The 21,540-nt window shown below is 37.7% G+C and overlaps 2 protein-coding genes across 3 annotated transcripts; one reads left to right on the forward strand and one right to left on the reverse strand.

The window, feature by feature from the left end:
• Positions 1-259: 259 nt before the first annotated feature.
• On the reverse strand, positions 260-12,504 carry im:7138239 (uncharacterized protein LOC497366 homolog). 2 transcript variants are annotated; one of them, XM_038287668.1, is made up of 7 exons: positions 7,632-7,902; positions 7,280-7,375; positions 7,058-7,197; positions 6,487-6,763; positions 3,352-3,533; positions 1,944-2,002; positions 260-729 (listed from the first exon to the last, which is right to left on the reverse strand). In XM_038287668.1, exons 1-7 carry the CDS (start codon positions 7,681-7,683, stop codon positions 579-581), a joined length of 957 nt encoding a protein of 318 aa, XP_038143596.1. In that variant the 5' UTR covers positions 7,684-7,902; the 3' UTR covers positions 260-578. The 2 variants fall into 2 exon arrangements, with proteins under 2 accessions (XP_038143596.1, XP_038143597.1); XM_038287669.1 differs by lacking the exon at positions 7,632-7,902 and adding an exon at positions 12,359-12,504 and having other exon boundaries at positions 263-729.
• LOC119785196 (serine/threonine-protein kinase NIM1) lies at positions 10,669-18,546 on the forward strand. The gene is made up of 4 exons (XM_038287667.1): positions 10,669-10,967; positions 11,080-11,343; positions 12,210-12,478; positions 16,311-18,546. Exons 1-4 carry the CDS (start codon positions 10,898-10,900, stop codon positions 17,064-17,066), a joined length of 1,359 nt encoding a protein of 452 aa, XP_038143595.1. The 5' UTR covers positions 10,669-10,897; the 3' UTR covers positions 17,067-18,546.
• The last annotated feature ends 2,994 nt before the right edge of the window (positions 18,547-21,540 follow it).

Genomic DNA, 21,540 nt, shown 5'->3' on the forward strand with positions numbered 1-21,540 from the left:
TCAAACGCAAATATAGTATGTGGTTCACTTTGTTTTAAATAAAAATATTTTTTTAAGTATATAAGTCATTAATTCCTTTATCATCTTGTCAAATTCAATACTACCCTCTTCATTTAAAAAACCTGTGGTTAATTTTTCCTTCTTTCACTTAATTGAATCCTTGGAATAATAGAAAAAATCGAAACCAGTTAAAACATGAGAGGGCAGGTCAGCCATCAATGAAACCAGAAACTGGGACCATTTCTAAACATATCTTTTCATGTAAGGCACAATTTTTTATTGTATGTATTCATGTTTCATTTTTTACTGGAAAAATAAAATAAAAAATATAAAACACTAATGCCAACTTACACTCAAAGACACACTCAATCTAACATCTTTTACATACCAAGTGTGCAGAACAACATACACATTATGATCTTGCTTTTTTTTTTTTTACATTTTATTTACAAAATTATCATTTATACATATATTACATATTAAACAAGAACAACAAAAACAGAGGTTTGACAGATAAAGTTTAGTAAATCTGCATGAGGAAAGGAAGAGAAGTTGTCTTCCACCAGAGTGCGCTGTGTTCAGTTTTGACAAAGGCAGGAGGTGATGGATAGGACAGTGCGAATCTGTCCATGTGGGTTGATGAAGCTGTGGCTCTCATACCCCTTAGGAACACAGGAGCTGGACTGTCTATCTGACCACAAGAGACAGTTTTCCTCATCAGATGGACTCCTACAGCAGCAAAATAGAAATAAGAAAAATCTAATCAATACATTAAACCTGTGCAAAAATAAATATTTTAAGTATTTAGGCCAATAACAGACAGCTTTAGTGGAAATGTGAAGGTGAGGCTACTTTAAATATCTGTCTAAAGCTAAATCTCTATTTAGAAACAGTTAAAACATCATTTCTGTTGGTTCAAAGTAGTATAAAGAAAGTATAATCAGACCAAAAGTATTCAAAACATATATCATCAAAAGATTCTTTACAGTATAACTTTGTTTAATTGTTTAATAACCTACAAGTTGCATATCACTGTGAAGCAGAGCAGGAAACTACGGTGCTTAGATCCTATTGTTTTCTATTTTATCTGGTTTCAACCACAGACTTCAATGATTTTGTGGGAATGTGAAGTGATGAAGCAGCACAGAGCAGAATATATTGTAAGGAGAAAGAAAAATCATGATTTTAATGTGTTTAACTCCATAAAGTGTGGCATACTTGTGTATTAAATCCCCCTGTCTGTTTTTCTTCTTCTCATACAAGTCACTTTAATGAGAGCATCTTTAAACATTAATGCACAGGTTTTCCCACAGATTCTCAATTGGGCTTAAGTCTGGACTTTGAATGGACCATTAAATACCATGCATATGGTTTGATCCATCATTTTCCTTAAAAAAACTGCAGACTTGCTTGCTTAAATTCTAACAACGCTGTAAATCTTCCAGAGCTTTCTACCTGTTCTGTCAGCTTTGTCCTTTACACTTCATCATGCCGTTTGTTTACAAGTACTCCCTTAAAAATCCTATGAGGCTTTTACTGAACAATTGGATGACTGACTTAGACAGTGGAGGACTGTGTTATCTAGTTTGGTGACTTATGAAAGAATTCTTTGCACAGAATTTTATGCAAAAGCCTTTTAACCAAATTTTGAAAACCATGTCTCCTCTTCTTTTTCTACCTAAATTTGTGTTTCCGCTATGTATGCATAACATATGGTCAAAGTATTTATAAACAAATGAAAAAAAATCTAAACTATAGAAAAATTCTGGTGAAATTCTGTGCAGCTTTTCTCCTTCAGATGCAGGACAGAATACAAATATAAAGCAAGGATTTAATCCCCTAAAAAGACGACTAAGTGCAGAAGGTGTTAGAGCTTACAGGCTGTTGTTACAACTAGAGAGGCAGGAGAAGGTGTGTGTGTGTGTGTGTGAGTTCATACTGACCTGAGAAGGCATCGGCTTCCTGTTGTGCAACCTCCCAAACATCTGCCTACATCTATTTCCTGCAGAGAATTAGCAACACAGAGAGAGAGGGGAAGTCAGACCACAGCTGGCTGCAAATATTGACCCACTTTGAGCTGAGGAGCATCTGCTATTTAGAAAGATAAAAGCGCTTTGATTCGACACCTGCAGGGGCCATTTGTGTTTGCTACCTCCGCTCTCACATTTGGTGCAGAGAATCAGTAGAAAGCAAAAACCAAAACAGAAACAAATGATCCTCTTAAGAAAAAATATTTTCTTGTATTTTAGCAAATTTGAGAGATCTTTTTAGTTGGTTTTGCTCCTTAGTTAATAAAAAATGCTAAATTAAAACAAAGCAAATCTTTTTAAATTGAATTCCATGAATGAGAGCAGCTCAGTAACTGCTAAGAAGCTTTGCAGGACATAAAAACTAAACAACCAAAATCAATTATTATGCAGCAGCTTTGATACAAAAAGGATTCAAACTCAGGAACCACAGCAAAAACCACAGATAAGGGGAAAGTATAACTTTCCTACCTGTGTTTAAATAGATAACATAACAGAATTGCACATTTGCACATGATTTTACACAGTTTCTACCAGTTAGTCAGTTAAATAACTTTCTGCTGTCCTTCTGCACATCTGTGATGTTGCTGCATTTTTTAAATATCCATTACTGTGAAAATGTCCATAGCTGCATATTGGTTATTTATTCTCTTTACAGTACAGCATTTTATTGTTTATCTTTCAATTCTTCACTATTATTTTATTCTTACACATTTTTCTTAGGTCCATACATGTGTGTCAATTTTTTCTATCATCTTTTTGCTGCTGTAAACACCAGACAACAAATAGATTTTCTATTCTATTCTATTCTATTTTTCAAAATCACCCCCCTCAGTAACCTCCTTCTTTACAGTATTGTTCTTACATTGTATTTTTCTTTTATTCTTATATTTTAGTTTTTCATTTTTTTTTTTTTTACCTGTGTGTGATCTTGCATGCTTCCACTTTCTCTTTATTGCTGGTACACCCTAATTTCCTCTTCTGAAAATGTTTCTTTGTGACTTTTTTAATCTCCTTTCCATTTATAAAATGCTACTGTTGCCTATTTCTATGTTAATTCTTTCTCTTTGGGTCTGAACATCACTTTCTGGTGGTTTTCACACTCGCATGTGCGGTGCCAGCCTCTGAATTACCCTGCTAGAGTGCTGACTTCCCAGGATGCTTGTCTGATGCATAAAAGCACTTCATTAGAGTCTAGCACCCAGCTAAGGCCTCGTTTCCTCTGCTTCTCGATCACAAAGGCTTGTGAAGCAGGCATCTTAAAGGATAAACTTTGAATCCACCGTGCTATTCTTTTTTTTTTTTTTTTCCTCATCTCACTTACTTTGAGCCTCTCTTCTCTGACTCCATCTGCATGGTGGACTGTTTCATAGTAGTACTCTATGTAGGGGATCCTGTAGCAGCTCTCCTTCAGTTCACAGGCTGCCACCGTCTGGATCACATCCACTTTGTTGGGCGTTTCCAGTAACGCTGAGTCAAACTTTGTGGGGACACAGGAGAAACCACCTGGAAACAAACCATGAAGGAAAATGTTAACTGGAAAGTAAAGTGGTCCAAATCAAACAAAAAAACAAATCTGGGTTCCTAATAGGATTTTAACTAATTAAACATTTGAAGAGCCTAATTAAGCTGTACTTGAATAATTTTGTGTATTTTAAGTGCTTTTGAACAGTTCAAAACTGTTGGTTCTTAGGGCAAGATTAAGCAGGAAGATTATATGGGGCCCCTGCACTGAATGAGGTCCTTAAAGATTGGATTATATCATAACATCTCAAATAGATTGTAATTAATATCAACAATGTTAAACATTTGTGCATAACAGTCATGCTTTGGTAACCAAGGAGCAGAAATCAAAGGATATTTTCTCTATACATTCAAAGGTAACTTAATAAAGTTATTTTTTGTTGTGTATATACATGTAGTTTTGCTTGCTTTAAACTCATTTGTTTACAATACTCTATAATAGCAGATGGGCTGTATTGCTGGCAGGGAGGAGAGATTGTTAATATTATAGCATGGAAACAGAACATACAGACAAACAAAAAAAACATTGCATATATTTATTTTGGACTCATGCCCCATAAATAAAGGTTTTAAAATAGATAAAAAAAAAAAAAAAAACATTGTTAAATATGTGTGTTTTAAACTTTTAAATTATGAACACTGTATTTTAGAAGCACTGAATGAACATTCAGCACACATGGAGGTAATCATTTTCCCTTTGATTAACTCTGGTAAGTGGCCACTGTTTAAATAATGAAGAAGCTGTCTTTGATTTTAAATTTAATCATTAAATTCCCAGCATTCTTGGTCAATTAAGGCATCAACATTGATACTTTATTATTATTAATCACCAGATTAAGAATAGCAACACATTTCAAGTATCAAACCCAAAACCCAATATTTTGATGCATATGTTGTCATTAAATTCTTTTACTGATCATAAAAAAAGAGTAGAAATCAGGAGTAAAGGGGGGAAAACAGCTTATACTACTAAGTTCAATAATGATGATCTTTATCACTTTGTACATTCCACCTTAAGTTGGTATTAATCAATGCTGAGGAGCATTTTGGGGCTGAGGGTCTCGCTCAGGATCCATATGGCAGGCTGTGGGAATAAGGAAACTTACAGCCTTACCAGAACACAAGCGCCCTCTGCTGGTGGGCAGGGAGACCCAAACAATCCTTAGTATGTATTTTAAGGCCAGAATCTGACTGTATTGTCTCTATAGGATTCATCCTTAAAATGATATGTGTTGTAACTTGCCGCTATATAAATAAACTGAGTTGGAATAAGAATATTAAGACGTTTCCAGAAATGGTGCCTTATTTATAAGGGTTATTTTCTACAGTTAATAAAAATTAACAGTTTTTTAAACTTTGCCTTAAAGTGTTATTGAATGTAAATCCTGTATTGTTAGCAATTCGTGAGGACACAAGGAACATTTCAACTTGAGAATTGAGACAAAAAAAGATACAAAAAATAGTAAACAATCCAAAAAGTACAAGGTGACTTTATGACAATTGAGAAAACAGCCTTATTTCATTTTGTGCCATTAAAATAACAATACATGCAATATAATTTAATAATATTATTCACAAAAGAAGTAGTTTTATGTCTATCATTGTACTTTTAGACAACAGTGTTTACTCGTGTCTTCTTTCATTTCATCATGTTTTAACCACAACCTTCAGCTGATTTTATGAGGGCTAAATGTCATCAATGATAGATTATTGTGAAATGGAAGAAAATAATAAGAATCAACCCTCCATAACTGAACACCTCCTCTAGAAACTCAAAGAAATACATGGAAATTAGAAGACCAACTGAAAACCATGTTGTTAGTATATTGTATTTCATTATTAGAATATTATCATTGATAAATATTTCACTGTGGATTGTGATTATAATGACATTATTATGGTCATTATTTTTTATTCAGTATTAATAAAGATTTTACTGTGATAATGAATATTATGATCTATAGTAGATATTTTGTTGAGTTATGATTTACAAAATAAAGCTGTTATTAAATATTATCACTAATTAATACACGTTTATTTATTTATATTTATTATGATGTATTGTTAAGACACTTTATCCACTTGCAGTGAATGCTAAAGTTAAGCTGTGTCTGATTAAAGGGTTTTTGACCTGCTAAGTTTGCCTAAAAGTCTTCCAAAACTTCAAAATATGTTTTTATTATTATTATTATTATTATTATTATTATTATTTATGCAAAACGTGATCACTTCTTTTAATTTTAGGTAAAAATAAATATAACTTAAGCTTAAAAATAATAAAAGTTCATTTTATTTTCATTTTACTGATTAAAAAAGTTTAGATTGGTGTGTATTTATATTCAAGTCCCTTCATTCAGACCCCTCTAAATAGAAGTCCGACTCAATCTCTGTAAAACTCAAATTAAAAATCTAAAGAAAATAATCTGCCTTTCCAGCTAACCTGACAGGCAAGCCAATGAGAACAATCAGTAGGTTGGAGAAGCAGCCAGGAGGAGCTGCAAAGGTCCACAGCTCAGGGGAGAGTATGTGTTGACAGGACAATGGTAAGTCTTGAGTTTCACACCTCAGGCCTTTATGAGAAAGGAAAAAAATCCAATCCATGTGGTTGACAAAGCAGACATGCATGCAAGAGATAGCTCTGATCAGATAAAACCCAAACTGAAAACCTGGCCTACATTTTAACTGTCTGCACTGAACATATCTCCATGTCTACACTTGGTGGTGGTGGCATCATGCTGTGGGATTCCGTCTTTAAGCAGCAGGAAAGTTAAAATAAAGAGACAAAACGAGCAAGGAAAACACCATCCGACAGGAAAACAAGCAGAGATAAACCTAAATGACCAATTTACATTCAAGCTTGTGGTTTTAAGTGAGCGGAAATATGGAAAATGGGTGTGAATACTTTAGAACAACGCTTTTAAACTCAAGCACAAACCTGCTGCTCCTTTCGAGCGAGAACATCCTCCCACGTCTATAACCGCCTCGTACGGGGTTTGGAAGTAGTAGGTCCTCAAAGCGGGGACTCTGATGCACTGGCTTAGTTTGATCTCACACTGACACTCCTCGATCACCTCCACCTCCCGGGGCCCCTGGAACAGCAGCAGCCGCTCCACGCGCACCCCGGTCGGCTCGCACAGCTGGTCCGCCCCGCAGGAAGGCAGCCGGTTCAGGTGATCTGGGATCTCTGGAGCTGCCGGACCGCGAGTCCTCATCTTAAGGAAAATCATTAAACATGTCAAAACATGTTGCTGTGCTCATCAGCAGCCCGTTTGGGGAATTTTATTGTTAATATTATGAAACATGGGGGAAATGTATTTATACAATTTTCTTTCCTTTATATATTTTCTTTTTGCATTTTTTTAATATGCAGCATCAATATCAGATTTTCTAACAAACAATGAAGGATTCTTTAAAGATTTATTTTATGACAGCAAGAACAGAGTTCCTAACTTGTAATAACAAAATCACAATGCCCCCTTGTGGTAATAAGTGGGACTGCAGCATACCTTTTTGCTCCTTAGGAATTCCAGCATTGAGGAATGCTTTGAATATTCCTGATGTCTTGCTTCTTGCGATGATCTAGTGGTTATCCCGCAATGTGATCTGCACATTCCTACATCTACGCTGACAGGACTCCCTGAAATATCTAAGTACCCAGAAAGAGGGTCAGGGGTAGATATATGGAATAAAAAAACAAATATCTACTTCTTGCATGTGTGTTTCCTTACCTTGCCCGATGTACACAAAGTGACTCTGCCTCTTGCAGCACGCTCGCTGTGTAAAAAGGTTTCTGTGATCGAGGTGTTTGCTTAGTGTTCCACTCACTAAAGAAAACACAATACATGCATGGATCCATGCTGTCATTTTAAATGGAGCTGCATCTCAAACATTAACATTACATCTAAAACAGCTGTCAACTAAAGGTCAAGCTCATCCAAGCTCTCATTCTTTCTGTTTCCAAAAATTTTTTAGTTATATGAACATTGCAATTCCTTCATTCTAGGAAGATCAAATCATTTAACATGTATTTACTACTTTGTTTGGTTAAATAAACTGCTGCACTAGAACATCAGTACTTACATGTCAGGTGAAGCACACACAGGAAAAAAAGGAAAAGTTGGAGAACATCCATGACTCAACTGAATGTGCTCCTCAGTGCTGCTCTGCTTACTCCTGCCTCAGATATTTATAGGATCAAGCTTCTGCCTAAAATCTCACCACAAAGTCAGTCTTTAGTGGCCAGAAAAGGGAGAGCTAATCAAATTTCCATGCTGAATGCCTTAAAATGCAGGGCCCACTTCAAAGAGGAATCTCAGCGTCTCTGGGGTTTTTGATGCTGTTGTTGTTTTTGCCCACAGAGGATTAGATATGTTGACCAGACCTGAGCTCTCACTAATGAAGGGGCTTATAAAGGCCACAAACCATTCAAAGACTCAGCCTCAAAGGCATCAATCATCTCTTATCTCAGGAGGAAAGTGTTTAGCACCTCTGACTTAAAACAAAACTAGGTCTAAACACAAAAACAGGCTCAGCAGGGGGTGCGAGGCGTGATCCTCACCTTCACAAAACTCCAGCACCTTTGTGTTTATTCAACATGACACCAAATGGTCAGACCTCATCAGAGCCAGCAGAAAACTCTGCTCTTTTCCCTTCATCCACAAATCCTGAGTAAATCTGCGCTTGCTATCCCTTCCCCAGAGGCTGCACTGCAATGATATTTGAGGAAATGTTCAAAATTAACCAAAAAACACAACGATTATTAGTCTTATAAAACTATTCGTATACACTTCTAACATGGGTTGCTGCTAATTTGCTACTGGCTGTCTGAATAAAGCTTAGATATTATATTTTTTGTTTTTAATAAAAAATCCTGACAATGCTATTTTGATCCCACTTTTAACTCATTTATTATGGAAACAATGCATTTGTTTATAAAAATTTTCTGTTTTCCAAATATCCACCAAATTAAATGATTTTAAGAAAATTCTATTTTATGATCATTAGAATATCAATGTTGCTTACAGTTCTGTGAGCCACCCATCTTCTAAAAATAATTTCTAAATGTTTGTTTTTATATCTTTTCCACTTCAAATTATTGTAACATTTTTTTATTATGTCCTTCAATAAAATCCAAAATAATGATTAATATTTATTTCAGAATTATAGGCTGAAGTAGTTTTAAAAGAGTGAGCTGTTTAAATAAAAATAAAAAGAATAAAAAGATACATTATTTTTTTTGCCTTATACGTTATACTTTTTCAAGGATCCCTTAGGAGTTAAGAATATTTTGTAATATGAAGTAATGCACTTTCTTTCCAATCAGCTGCTACTTTGATGTGCTGATCTGACATCCCCTTTTATCTGACAGCAAACAACCATTGTGAAAGAAGCCATCAGACTTAGACACTTAGAGTTATGTACCTACTCTCTAGCGCTCTCTAATTTTAATTTTTTTCCAAAAGCTATAATACATGTTCCCCTTCCCTCTGGGCTGGCAGCTATTTCTGCAGTATTTTTGATGGAAATGTTTAATATTGTTTTGTGACCTAACTTTACTGTGTCCCTGTCCTGTCTTCTTGTGTGCTGCTTTTGAGTTTCTACATCATCATGTTTGCATGTGTTAAAAACCCAAACACCCAATGCCCAGTGTTAAGCACAGTAGAAGATCTGTAATGCTGTGCACCTGTTTTTCTTCCAGGGATTGCACTGATTCATCCGTGTATCGAATGAATCAGTGCATTTAAATGAAAGGAAAGTTGGACTTTACCCCAGGAAAGTGAAAGGTGGGTCACCATTGTTTTTAACATCATAGGGATCCAAAAATAATAGTCTGATCAAAACAAAAGCATGTCCGTACAAGTTCCCAGGGCAACCATTTATAAAACGCTTGAGTTAAGGATTAGGAGAGCTTTAGAGGGATGCAGGAGATCTAGAGATATTGTCCAAAACTTATGATCAAATATCACTTTCTCTGCAATAAAAACCTTTTCATAAACATCAGCAACATTTATTTGTTAACATTGATATTTTTTATTGAACTCTGATCAAATTCTTTCACTGTGAGACCATCCTACCGCAGTAAAACCTTTAAGGTATAGTACATAGTTTTGCATTGTTGAGATTAACTACAGAGAGAGCAATGGAGTCCATTTCTATTCCCTTTAGGGGATCCTCCACCTTTAAGAGGCTTTATTCAGCATTGCACGTGCAAAGATCTTACTAGAGCACAGATTATAATGAGTCACCTGCGACATGAGCAAGCACTTTATACAAGATAATATCCAGCGATAATCCAGTGGGAGCAGTCTGTGTGCAGCAGAGGTTGGCGAGAACTACTGGCGGGAGACATCCGCGTGCTTGTGCTGACTGTCTGGTATCACGGTCAGTGTCTGGGTCGCTAAACTGCTGCGTGACCTGGTCACAAAGAGGCCTATTCTTTTAATATACCTTTGTGTTAAGTCTTATCACTTGCCAAACCGTATCATTAAAGGAAAAAATATCTATTTTCTCTTTACATAGGATTTTAACTCTGTAATTTACTTTGTGGGTATTGTGCCATCAACAGCTAATTTTAATGTAAACCAAAATAAAATGTGATTAGCATAAGTCGTTATGAATATCCAAATGTGGTCATTTATAATTTGAGGGAAAATAGTGACTTAAGCCTAAATTAAAATGGTGTTGTCAAGCCGTCACCACACTTTTCCACCCATCCTATTATCAAAAAATAACTCCCCCCAAAAAATATAGCATCCTGACTTTTACTATCAAATTTGGTAAGCTAAAAATAGAATGGGGAATATTAATTGAAGATGATATATAATTAACAGAGGCTCCAGTTTTCATCTTTAAAAGAGCTGAACATTTTAATATTTAAATGGATGAAAGAGCACAAAGATAACAGAAATAGTGGATTAATAACCTGCAGCATTCATACAATAACTGCATATAATAGTTGCACATATATTTAAGATCAGGTGGTATGTTTATCTTAAGTTCTGAAGAAGTCTTCAAAGGTTATGTATTGTTTATCTGCATGGGAGGAGAACAGCACAGGAGGGGATTATAGGGCATTATGTAGTAGTTTTGGATTAATAACTCTGAGACTACTCTGCTAATCACACAGCTTGTGTAAAGGTGCCAGTGTACAGACGTATACTCCTGATAGGAAGCTGACTTTTTGAAAAAAGAAAACTTCTAAAAGATATTTTTCTGATGCATGCTCTACAATTTTCCAGTCAACCTTTCATTTTGAATTTTAGGTTTGAGAAATTTGTTTTCCTTTGTTCTTCACTGTATTTACTTAAATTGTGGAAAAAGAGGTTCCACACATCCGGATCGGAATCATGTATTTAAACGACAGAATTAATACAATAAACACCGAAAAGAGCAAGAAGAACATAAAAGGGAAAACATGTAAGTATGGATACAACTTTTAAACTTCCATCATTGCAGAAGGTATTTTATTCTAAACAATTGCAGTCAGAATGTATTTGAAATCACCTTTTATCCTGTTTTTCAATGTCAGGTTCCTATCTAAAGTCAAGCGTTCATCATGAAGAAAAATCACCAAAGGAGAACAGCAAAGTGGAGCGAAACAGAAAAGCGACAGAGGATGAAGAGTCACTGCAGAGGACAACCTTCGGAAAGGCAGTGTTCAATATGACCCACTCAGAGAGGGTGATGGATGATCTGACATGTGGACGGCGTGTGGGCTTTTATGAGCTGAAGGGACAAATTGGCTCTGGTAACTTTTCCCAAGTTAGACTGGGAATACATGATCTGACCAAAGGTGAGTTTTTGGATACTTTGGCAACTTTAGTGACGACTGAAGATCAACAGATAGATCTATGTCAGACGTAGAGCTTCTCACCCCATTACTGGGACCCCAAAGAAGAATGCGTGTAAAAGCTTAATACCAATTAAAATGTTGCATTTTTTTTTTAAATCTGGCCAATTATTTATATATACATATATATATATATATGTGAATTGAACTATTATGCAGAACAAAAGCCTTCAATAAATTAATCTTGTGCAGAATAAATAAATGATAATAATTCCATTCTTATTTAAGCTTTCTAAATGTGACGTCAGTGTTGTTACATAAGCGTAAAATATGTGAATATGGTGTAAAGTAAGCTTTTATTCAATAATATACTTAAACCTTTAATGTGAAACCTCCCAATCATAGTTTGAAGAACAAAACTATATAAAGTCTGCAGTTTATACAGGAGGGGTGTTCATTTTTTTCCTATTTCTACTTCCTGTGACTCACCTTTTTATTTTTTTATTTTTAGATACTTTGCACTGCTCAATGTCTGGGATCACGTGTTTGATGGGAACTCTTTAAACGCTTTAAGATTAATGCATAGACATCCAGCTGAGCTCAAGGAGACATAGATCCATCAGTCTGGGTCATTCCACATGTCAGAAGACATGACTAATCTCATCAGTCGGTCCCTAACTAATCCATAATGTTTACATCCTTGTCTGTCATGTAACATGGTAGCCATGTTGTGAGCCGCTTCATAAACACGTGCTGTTTTATGCATTTTATTAATTTAAGAACACTAAAATGGCAGGATGAAGCTTAATACTGATGTACAATTTTATGTGTTTTGCTTGATTGCATTTTTCTATGTCTTCATCTGATAGAGAGAGTGGCAGTAAAAGTCCTGGATAAGGAGCGTCTGAACAAACAGGCCCAGACTCTCTTTGCCTCCGAGATCAGCTGCATGGAGAGATTTTCCCATCCTAACATAGTGCGCCTGTATGAAGTGGTGGAAACATTTAACCGGCTTTACCTGGTGATGGAGTATGCCAGTGGAGGGGAGCTGTTCTCCAAGATCACCACCAGAGGACGCCTCTCGGACCTGGAGAGCAAGCTGGTGTTTTCACAGGTTCTCTCAGCAGTGAAGCACATGGTGAGTGAGACAGAAGGGGGGCAGAGTGGGTGTTGGCTTTTCTGGGAAAACGAAAGCAAAGAGAGTGAAAACAAAGTGCCAAACCAGTTCATATACCGACTTGCCTATGCTCTGGCATGATAATGTTCAAGGCCAAGTATTGTAGTCGTCTAGGACTGTGTGATTTACTGTGCCATGCAACAGTATTTTCACCAGCATCCAATTTTTTTCACATTACAACCATAAAACTTTATGTTTATATTGTCTGGGTTTTGTGTAATAGACAACTAGAAAAGGGAAATAAATGCATCTATCGCTTATCTATACCCAGTGGTCAATGTGGGACGGAGAAGAGTAACAGTTGGGAAATACCCTGAAAAGGTCAAAAATCCATCAGAGGACAACACAAAGATGAACAGGAAAGAGAAGACCGTGCACACACACACCACAAGGACAATTTAGAACAGGTGTGTCCACAGTCTGTTCCCGAGAGCCTGCCGCACTGCTTGTTTTAGACGTTTTTATGCTCCGGCACTCCTGATTCCCTTTGATTGCTGATTAACAGGCCTTAACTGTGTTTTAAGGGCTGGTTATACTCCAGCAGCGGTGTATCGCAGTGAGCTTGTCACAGATATTTTTTTTTAATGCCCAATACTGAAGAGTGGTCTGTGCTATGTTGTTCCACACCACAACTTAAGAGAGACAATCATGAACTAGCTGTGGGTCTAGATACGGCCGAGCCGGGGAGGAAGTGGGGGCAAGTTTGTGCGACAATGGAGGGACATGAGGGGAAAAAGAGCAGGGATCCAGGCAGATAAAGGGTCCCAGCGTTCTCTCGCACCTCGCCCTTCTAGCTGGTCCAAATTTTAAACAATCGCGGTCATAAAAACAAAACAAGCCAGTAAGGTACCAAACAGGAAATAGGCATAGTGTAGAGCGGATGTAGATTTGACCAATCTGAGGCAGATTTGGCCAATCTGTCTGTGGCACTGTCTGCGGTCACCTACAATTTTGGAGAGGTGCACCATAGTGTCTTCGGAAGTTGCGTGGGCTCATTTGCGTTCACTGTGACACACACACAAACGACCTGGTTTCTAAGTATAAACCAGCCTTAAATCAGCCTTTAGTTGTGTTAAAGCAGGGAACATTCTAAAATTTGCCCTTAAGGTCTGACATCGGACACCCCGGATTTAAAGAGTCCTGCTTGTCTTGTTTTTTGGAAGCTGGAATTCCTGGAGAAGACTCACACATGCACAGGGAGGACATGCAAACTGCATGTAGGAGCGAGCAAATGAGGATTCAAACCTAGTACGTTTTTACTGACAAACAGCTCTGCTACCGACTGTGCCAATGTCCAGCTAGACATTAAATATTTTGATTAATACATAGCACATTCATAATAAAAATCTCATTATGCTGTTGTCTGTTAATAATTCCAGTGCAAACGACAGCCTAAAGAATGATTAGTAAATAGGGTCTTCTTGTTTTTTTATAATCTTACAGCTGTTCTTAGAAAATATTTTGGATAAAGAAAGACAATAGAAGTGCTGTTTAAAGGAGTCATCAACCAGAAATCAGACTTTTTTTCCAAAATAAAATGTGTGTGTGGGTGTTGGGCGTCAGTTAAAACCTGCCAGATAATACGGAATGTGGAAGTGGTTTGTTTTTTGCCATGTGTAAACACTCTTTGTTCATACCAGATAAGCCCACAAGTGCGCACGCTCCCAAACACAAGATTCTGGCTTTGTTGATCTAATGACATCAGTAATTTCAGCTCCATAATATAAGCCATGCTTATCTCTCTTCCACCACCTGAAGTTGTGATGTTGATCTGTCAACATTACCATAGAGTTGATGTTGAAAGTAAAATAACCAACGTCACACTGATATTAAATGCTCCATTGTTGGTTGCAAACACAGAGAAGAAAACATTTCCATTTTGCCAGTTGACCAAACTACCAGTAAATAAAGTTCACCTCTGACAGCAATGTTCCAGTGATTCTCCCTGCAGCTCTTATTGTGTGTACTGCATATTTTCGCCTATTATTTTTTTGCTACTCCAACAATCAGGGACTCACCTGCAGTGCAGTTGGTAAGTGTTCCTGCTTTACCTGTTTTTTCTTTTGTAAGTCACCAGGAAACGTTTGGAACGATCCATGGAAACTTGTTAATTTTGCTAACACATTTCCATGTAATTTACAGATTTCAATTGTGTATTAATTTATTCGTTAATCTGCGAGGGGGATGTTTGTAAACTGCAAGTTTTTCTGTGAGTGCACATGTGTTTGGGCAAAGCAATGTCATATAAGGGAGATAATTCCTTCATCCACTGCTTCTACCTCTTTATTTTCTGATTCTGACTCTGGCTCAAATATAAGCCTTAATCGGACTGGATTTGATCTCTTGATTTTAGATTTTGTTATTGTTTTTTTAACGTATCAACGTGTGTAAAACCCAGCCAGCTCCCATAACCACTCTCACTGGAAAAACAATCTAGGAAAAAGTAAAAAGTTCCTTAAATTAAGTATATTTACCCTTAATTTGAGTAGGTAAATGAGACAGTTTGCCAATGGAATGAGTATTTTTTTTTCTCTTAAAATAAGATAATTAGATAATATGAACTTTAAATAAGACAACGCAATTGTTTTTTCTAATTTTAAGTGTAAATTGTCTTGTTCCATTGGCAAAATGTAACTTTTACCTCCTCTATCAAGGAACAAATGCACTTAATTTAATAAATAATTACTCATCTAGATTTCGATTTTTTCCAGTGCTGTTCTTCTTCCGACCAATCACCTTATTACAGAGCACATGAACACGCAGACTTTTAAGTCAAACTTTCACATTGCAAAAAAAAGGCTAAGTTTCCCACTTACCTCCTCAATTCAAGAACAAATGCACCTCATTGAAGAAAAATTTATCTAGATTTCGATTTTTTCCAGTGCATAAGTACTATCTAGAGAAAAGAAAAAGGGAGTTTCAATGAGTTGTACTTAGAAAAGTATTCTCCTCTCTATTAATCAGAGAATTGGAAGATAATTTCAGAAGGATTGTGTGTGTAAAATACCAGGTGATGACTCCTTTAAAATTTTCTAAAAAAGCCATATATCGGGGAGGCCCTGCCAGTCAGATCAAAATGGAAATTTTTGGCCTTAATATAATATGCTTTGTGTGGATGGATAAAGAAATGCAAGTTTCGGAAGTGAAACGTGATGATGAAACCATCGATCTGTGCGGCTGCCTTTCCTCTGCAGGTAAATGGATGCTTGCCTGGGTAGAGATGCAAAACAAACAACCAGGGCCATATTATTCTGATCAAAGAATCATCAGATCAATGATCAAATTAAATACAGACTTACACTGAGAACAGGTCAATTTCACTCATAGATCTTCTCCATCCATCATAACTGAGCTCGAGCTGTATGAAAGAAAGGACATAAAATATATAAAGTCTCTAAAGGTTTTTTTAGATGTAGTAGCATTAAATGGTGACTCTGATCAGCTTTGACCTGAAGACAAATGCTGACCACACTTCACAGGTTGGTTTATCATCCAAAATCCCATTGGACGACATTGAGGTTTCAGGTTGTAATGTGATAAATTTTGAAAAGTTTAAGAAAAAGTTTTAGTGCAATACATTACCTCCATCTTGCTTTCTGTCATATTGAGGTTTGATGCTCCTACAGTAGTTCAGAATGGAGCAGTTTGATTATATAGAGGTCTTTGCAGACTTCATAGCTATGCACACCCAGAGTAAGAGACCCCTAGATGTTGTGGAATGATGTAATGTGGGGCTGAGACTGAGAAATTTCTGACTGTTTAAATAAAATGTCTTTGTCTTCTCCTTTTCCAGCATGATAATAACATTGTCCACAGGGACCTGAAGGCTGAGAATGTGTTCTACACCCAAACCAACTGCATTAAAGTAGGGGATTTTGGTTTTAGCACAAGTTGCAGCCCTAATGACATATTGCACACGTTCTGTGGCTCTCCACCTTATGCAGCTCCTGAGCTTTTTAAAGAGAAAGGCTACATTGGACATTATGTTGACACTTGGGCAATGGGTATTCTGCTTTACTTCATGGTGACCGCCACAATGCCCTTTAAAGCAGCCACCACAAACAGGCTGAAGATTTGCATCCTGCAGGGTTCTTACTCAATTCCCTCATATGTTTCCAAGTCCTGCCAGGAGATCATAAAGGGTCTCCTGAGGCCAGTTCCTGTAGACCGTCTCAGCTTGGCACAAATCATGAGGAGCAGCTGGATGGCAGGCATCGAGTACCCCCAGGCCTACCCACCTTCCAGACCTACTCCGTCACACCTGGTCGAGCCAAACCACATCCTCACCTCAGAGGAGCTAAATGTGAAAGTGGCCCTGGAGGATCTTGGCATCAGTGCGTTTCATCTCCTCAACAACAGTTTCGACATAAGAAGCCCTATCACCGGGACTTACCGGATCATGCTGCATCGAATCCAGAAAAGGCGATCGATAGAGGCGTCAGGTTACACTCGCACATGTACGAGCGAGTCTCTGAACAGACTAAGATGGAAAGTCAGTTCCGAGAGCCTTCTGTACAAACGCCACTCTGTGGTCTGTGTCATCATGTAGCCTTTTCTTGGTGTTTGTAAGATCACATACTTTTATGTAAGAGAAGCTCTTCTTGTGATACTTTGATGTTTCTGAAAGGACACGTAGTGATTTCATGTGTTAGGAAGCCATCTGAGAATATACAGTAGCATGCTCCATGAACATATTTGGCCTCCATTTTGTCCACTAAAATAACATCCACAATCTTTGCAACTCAAGCTGCACTTTAATCAACTAAGCATGAAGGAAAGTTGTTGAAGGTTGTCAGTGACCCTTTTGAAATTCGCCCTTCTGTAAGATAACAGGAATCCATAAATATCAAAGCAAGAAAGTTTTTTTTATTCTTACATTCATGAATTCATCCAGCCATGTCTCATCCTTACCTGTATCAGCCTGTCCTAAGTTGCAGGAGTTAAATCAGTGGCCATCTTTCAGCAAATCTAAGAACTCCAGTTAAAGAATAAAATCTCTTCCAGAGGTACTAAAGTAATGCCAATTTATTTTACTGCAAACATTTGGTTTTGCGACAAAACATCATTATACATCAACTTAACAATATTCTGCTTTACAGAAATATCTTAGTTCAGCCATGCTGAATGCTTTTACCAATAAATGGCTTGTTTCAGATCATTAGACAACATTTCAACTAGATTTAAATCCAGATTATTGCTGGGCCACAAAAAAAAATCATAATGGGGTTTTTGGTTTGTTCTTTGGATCTTTTGTCTTCTCTTGTATGAATGTTCAATCCAGTCGTTTTTTTTCCTGTGGATAATAGCTCTAGCTTCTTTGAGTGTGCAAAGACTGGCTTTGTTTTTTGTTTTTTTACACGTTTTTGTCTTTCTTTCAACTAGAACATGATTTGGACATATTTAGCCGTGGTTTCCACTCTTAGACTGCTTAAATTTAAAGGTATCGTTGAGGATTTTCACAAATTTTTTTTAAAAGACCTGACCTCTACAATTGCAAAATGCACATGCATAAGCTTGTTCACACTCCTAAGAGGGAACACGAGAATGCAAGAGCGTGCACAAGCCCATTTCTCCCCGTGCACATTCTATTTAAAAGTTGCTGTTTGCATCGCTCACAAAAGCTTACTTTTCAGAGGATTTTTCCACTTTTTCAGACTCACCACCGGTAAATGAAAATGGGGATGAGCAAATAGGAAGGCCTTAGATCAACACATCACCAGAATTATTGACAATTAGGATGACCACTTATTTTGATGATCCATCTGGACAAAGAAAATCCTCCACTATAACTTTAACTGATTCCACAAGGCTGGCATATTTCAGGACTGGGTGTTGCTAATGGACTAAACCATTATCACAAATAATTCATGGGAAAATACTTTTTCACATTAAATCAGATTTATTTGTACAACTGTTTATGTTAAAATTAATTTGGAAATATTTTGTATTCTTAAAAGGCAGCGTTTTTTGATATTAAAGCAATCAAACAATATGCAAGATTTATGAATGGAAAAAGAGTAAGAGGAGTGTACATACACTATATTGCCAAAAGTATTTGCTCACCTGCCTTGACTCACATATGAGCTTAAGTGACATCCCGTTCCTAATCCATAGGGTTCAATATGACGTCGGTCCACCCTTTGCAGCTAGAACAGCTTCAACTCTTCTGGGAAGGCTGTCCACAAGGTTTAGGAGTGTGTTTATGGGAATTTTTGACCATTCTTCCAGAAGCGCATTTGTGAGGTCGCACACTGATGTTGGACGAGAAGGCCTGGCTCTCAGTCTCCGCTCTAATTCATCCCAAAGGTGTTCTATCGGGTTGAGGTCAGGACTCTGTGCAGGCCAGTCAAGTTCATCCACACCAGACTCTGTCATCCATGTCTTTATGGACCTTGCTTTGTGCACTGGTGCACAGTCATGTTGGAAGAGGAAGGGGCCAGCTCCAAACTGTTCCCACAAAGTTGGGAGCATGGAATTGTCCAAAATGTCTTGGTATGCTGAAGCATTCAGAGTTCCTTTCACTGGAACTAAGGGGCCAAGCCCAGCTCCTGAAAAACAACCCCACACCATAATCCCCCCTCCACCAAACTTTACACTTGGCACAATGCAGTCAGACAAGTACCGTTCTCCTGGCAACCGCCAAACCCAGACCCGTCCATCAGATTGCCAGATGGAGAAGCGCGATTCGTCACTCCAGAGAACGCGTCTCCACTGCTCTAGAGTCCAGTGGCGGCGTGCTTTACACCACCGCATCCGACGCTTTGCATTGCACTTGGTGATGTATGGCTTGGATGCAGCTGCTCGACCATGGAAACCCATTCCATGAAGCTCTCTGCGCACTGTTCTTGAGCTAATCTGAAGGCCACATGAAGTTTGGAGGTCTGTAGTGATTGACTCTGCAGAAAGTTGGCGACCTCTTCGCACTATGCGCTTCAGCATCCGCTGACCCCGCTCCGTCAGTTTACGTGGCCTACCACTTCGTGGCTGAGTTGCTGTCGTTCCCAAACACTTCCATTTTCTTATAATACAGCTGACAGTTGACTGTGGAATATTTAGGAGCGAGGAAATTTCACGACTGGATTTGTTGCACAGGTGGCATCCTATCACAGTTCCACGCTGGAATTCACTGAGCTCCTGAGAGCGACCCATTCTTTCACAAATGTTTGTAAAAACAGTCTGCATGCCTAGGTGCTTGAATTTATACACCTGTGGCCATGGAAGTGATTGGAACACCTGATTCCAATAATTTGGATGGGTGAGCAAATACTTTTGACAATATAGTGTATGTCCATATGACTTTTTTTTAAGGTTACATGTTAGAAATCACGAGTTATTGTTTTGAATGCGGTGTTAAAAAACTTGTGACACAGTTTGTTTTGTTGGAGAAGAGACTGTTATTCTGAAATTGTAAGCTTGGAAAATTATGTTGGATAATAAGGCTAATTTCAGTGTATTGCGTTTATATTTTCAGTTCTCAATAAAGACCTTGTTTGATCACTTGACAACATCAGCCCTCTAGCTCTGACTGCAGCAAGCTAGAGCTAGTTATGTTCACATTTTTACCTAAGAATTGGATATGAAGTCAATAAAGACAGGAAATGTTTTTAAAGTGTTAAATACAATGTATGACTATTTGAAATTAAAGTGTTAATATAAGAAAACGGTTTTCTTTTTATTTGACATTGAGAATTCTGTTGTAGCTGTTGTTGCTATTGAGAGAAGGCCATCTTTTGTCAGATGTCCCAAGTGACTGGGACCTAGGTGGAGAACCAATGCTGGTATTCTAAGTGAAACCCATAAGCAGGACCTTTTTCTCTATTACCAACTCAGGGCCTTAGATCTTTCTTATCCAGGGCTTGATTAAGCCGGGCATACACTGCAATATTTTCAATCATTGCATGCAGCTACAACTAAAACTGTACAATGAAACCGTAGGGTTAGTTCACAGCTCATGATGCATGTTCTCACAAAGTGCGAGCCGACGCTCTGATGCGACCTTACGACGGCCAGCTGAATTTCAAACATGTTTGATTCTCTCCTGACCTAATGATTCCTAATCGGGAGGTGGTTGTGAGAGGCTAATTACCCCATATTACCCAATGTTTACTACACGACACACGATCAGACTGAAAGCCGGCCTGATCGAAAAATTCTCGCACGACTGAAGAATCTTCCCGGAAAGGGCAAAAAATCTTACAGTGTATGCCTGGCCTTAGCAAAATGAACAACACTGAGTTGTTTTTGTGTCTGTGTGTACGGCCAAGTTTTTCATATTTAAAATAAAACAAAATTCATTTGGTCTGATACTTATTACTTACTGTTCTTTTTACTCAGTGTCTAAATTTTGTAGAAACCATGGTAAATAAAAGGAAAAATTAATAAAAGTTGAATTTAAAACATTAAACAGGCCTGTTGCGGTCAGACTCAGAGCAAATGATCGTCTTAGTGTCAAGTTTGGGTTGGTGTTTGAGGACCCAAATGCAGAGGCAGGGAGGCAGATGTAAGTTCTTGTAGTTTTAATGAGAGGAAACAGTTTAACAAAGGCAGGAGTCCAAAGTTCAACTTAATATTTAACACAAACCAGAACCATGGAGACATCAGGGGAAAATAATCACGAGGAGCCAGGGAGAGACGAGGTAGGAAGAAAGCAGCAACGACAGGACCAGCGACAACAAGGAACCAACAACGAGTGAGAGCAGAGGGAGAGCATACATAGCTGACAGAGACAAAGGGAGGGCTAACGAGCTGACAAGGAGCAGGTGTGAGAGGAGACAACGAGGAAGCCAAGGGGAAAGGAACACACACAAGAGGGCAACAGAGGACAACAGAAAAACATGAGAACTAACAAATCTAGATATTACCGGTACAACAAAAAAGGAATTAAACCAATAAAACTAGGAAACATAGAGCAAAGTAAAGCACAATAACAACAAGACCATGACACTTAGATTGGTTTACCTCTACCCACCCCTCATAACACCTACTTTATCCAAGATAAAGAAGGCAAAGGCCTCAGAAGAATT

This window comes from Cyprinodon tularosa, unplaced genomic scaffold (assembly GCF_016077235.1).
Source record: "Cyprinodon tularosa strain WSP-4 unplaced genomic scaffold, ASM1607723v1 ctg243, whole genome shotgun sequence".
NCBI classification, from domain to species: domain Eukaryota; kingdom Metazoa; phylum Chordata; class Actinopteri; order Cyprinodontiformes; family Cyprinodontidae; genus Cyprinodon; species Cyprinodon tularosa.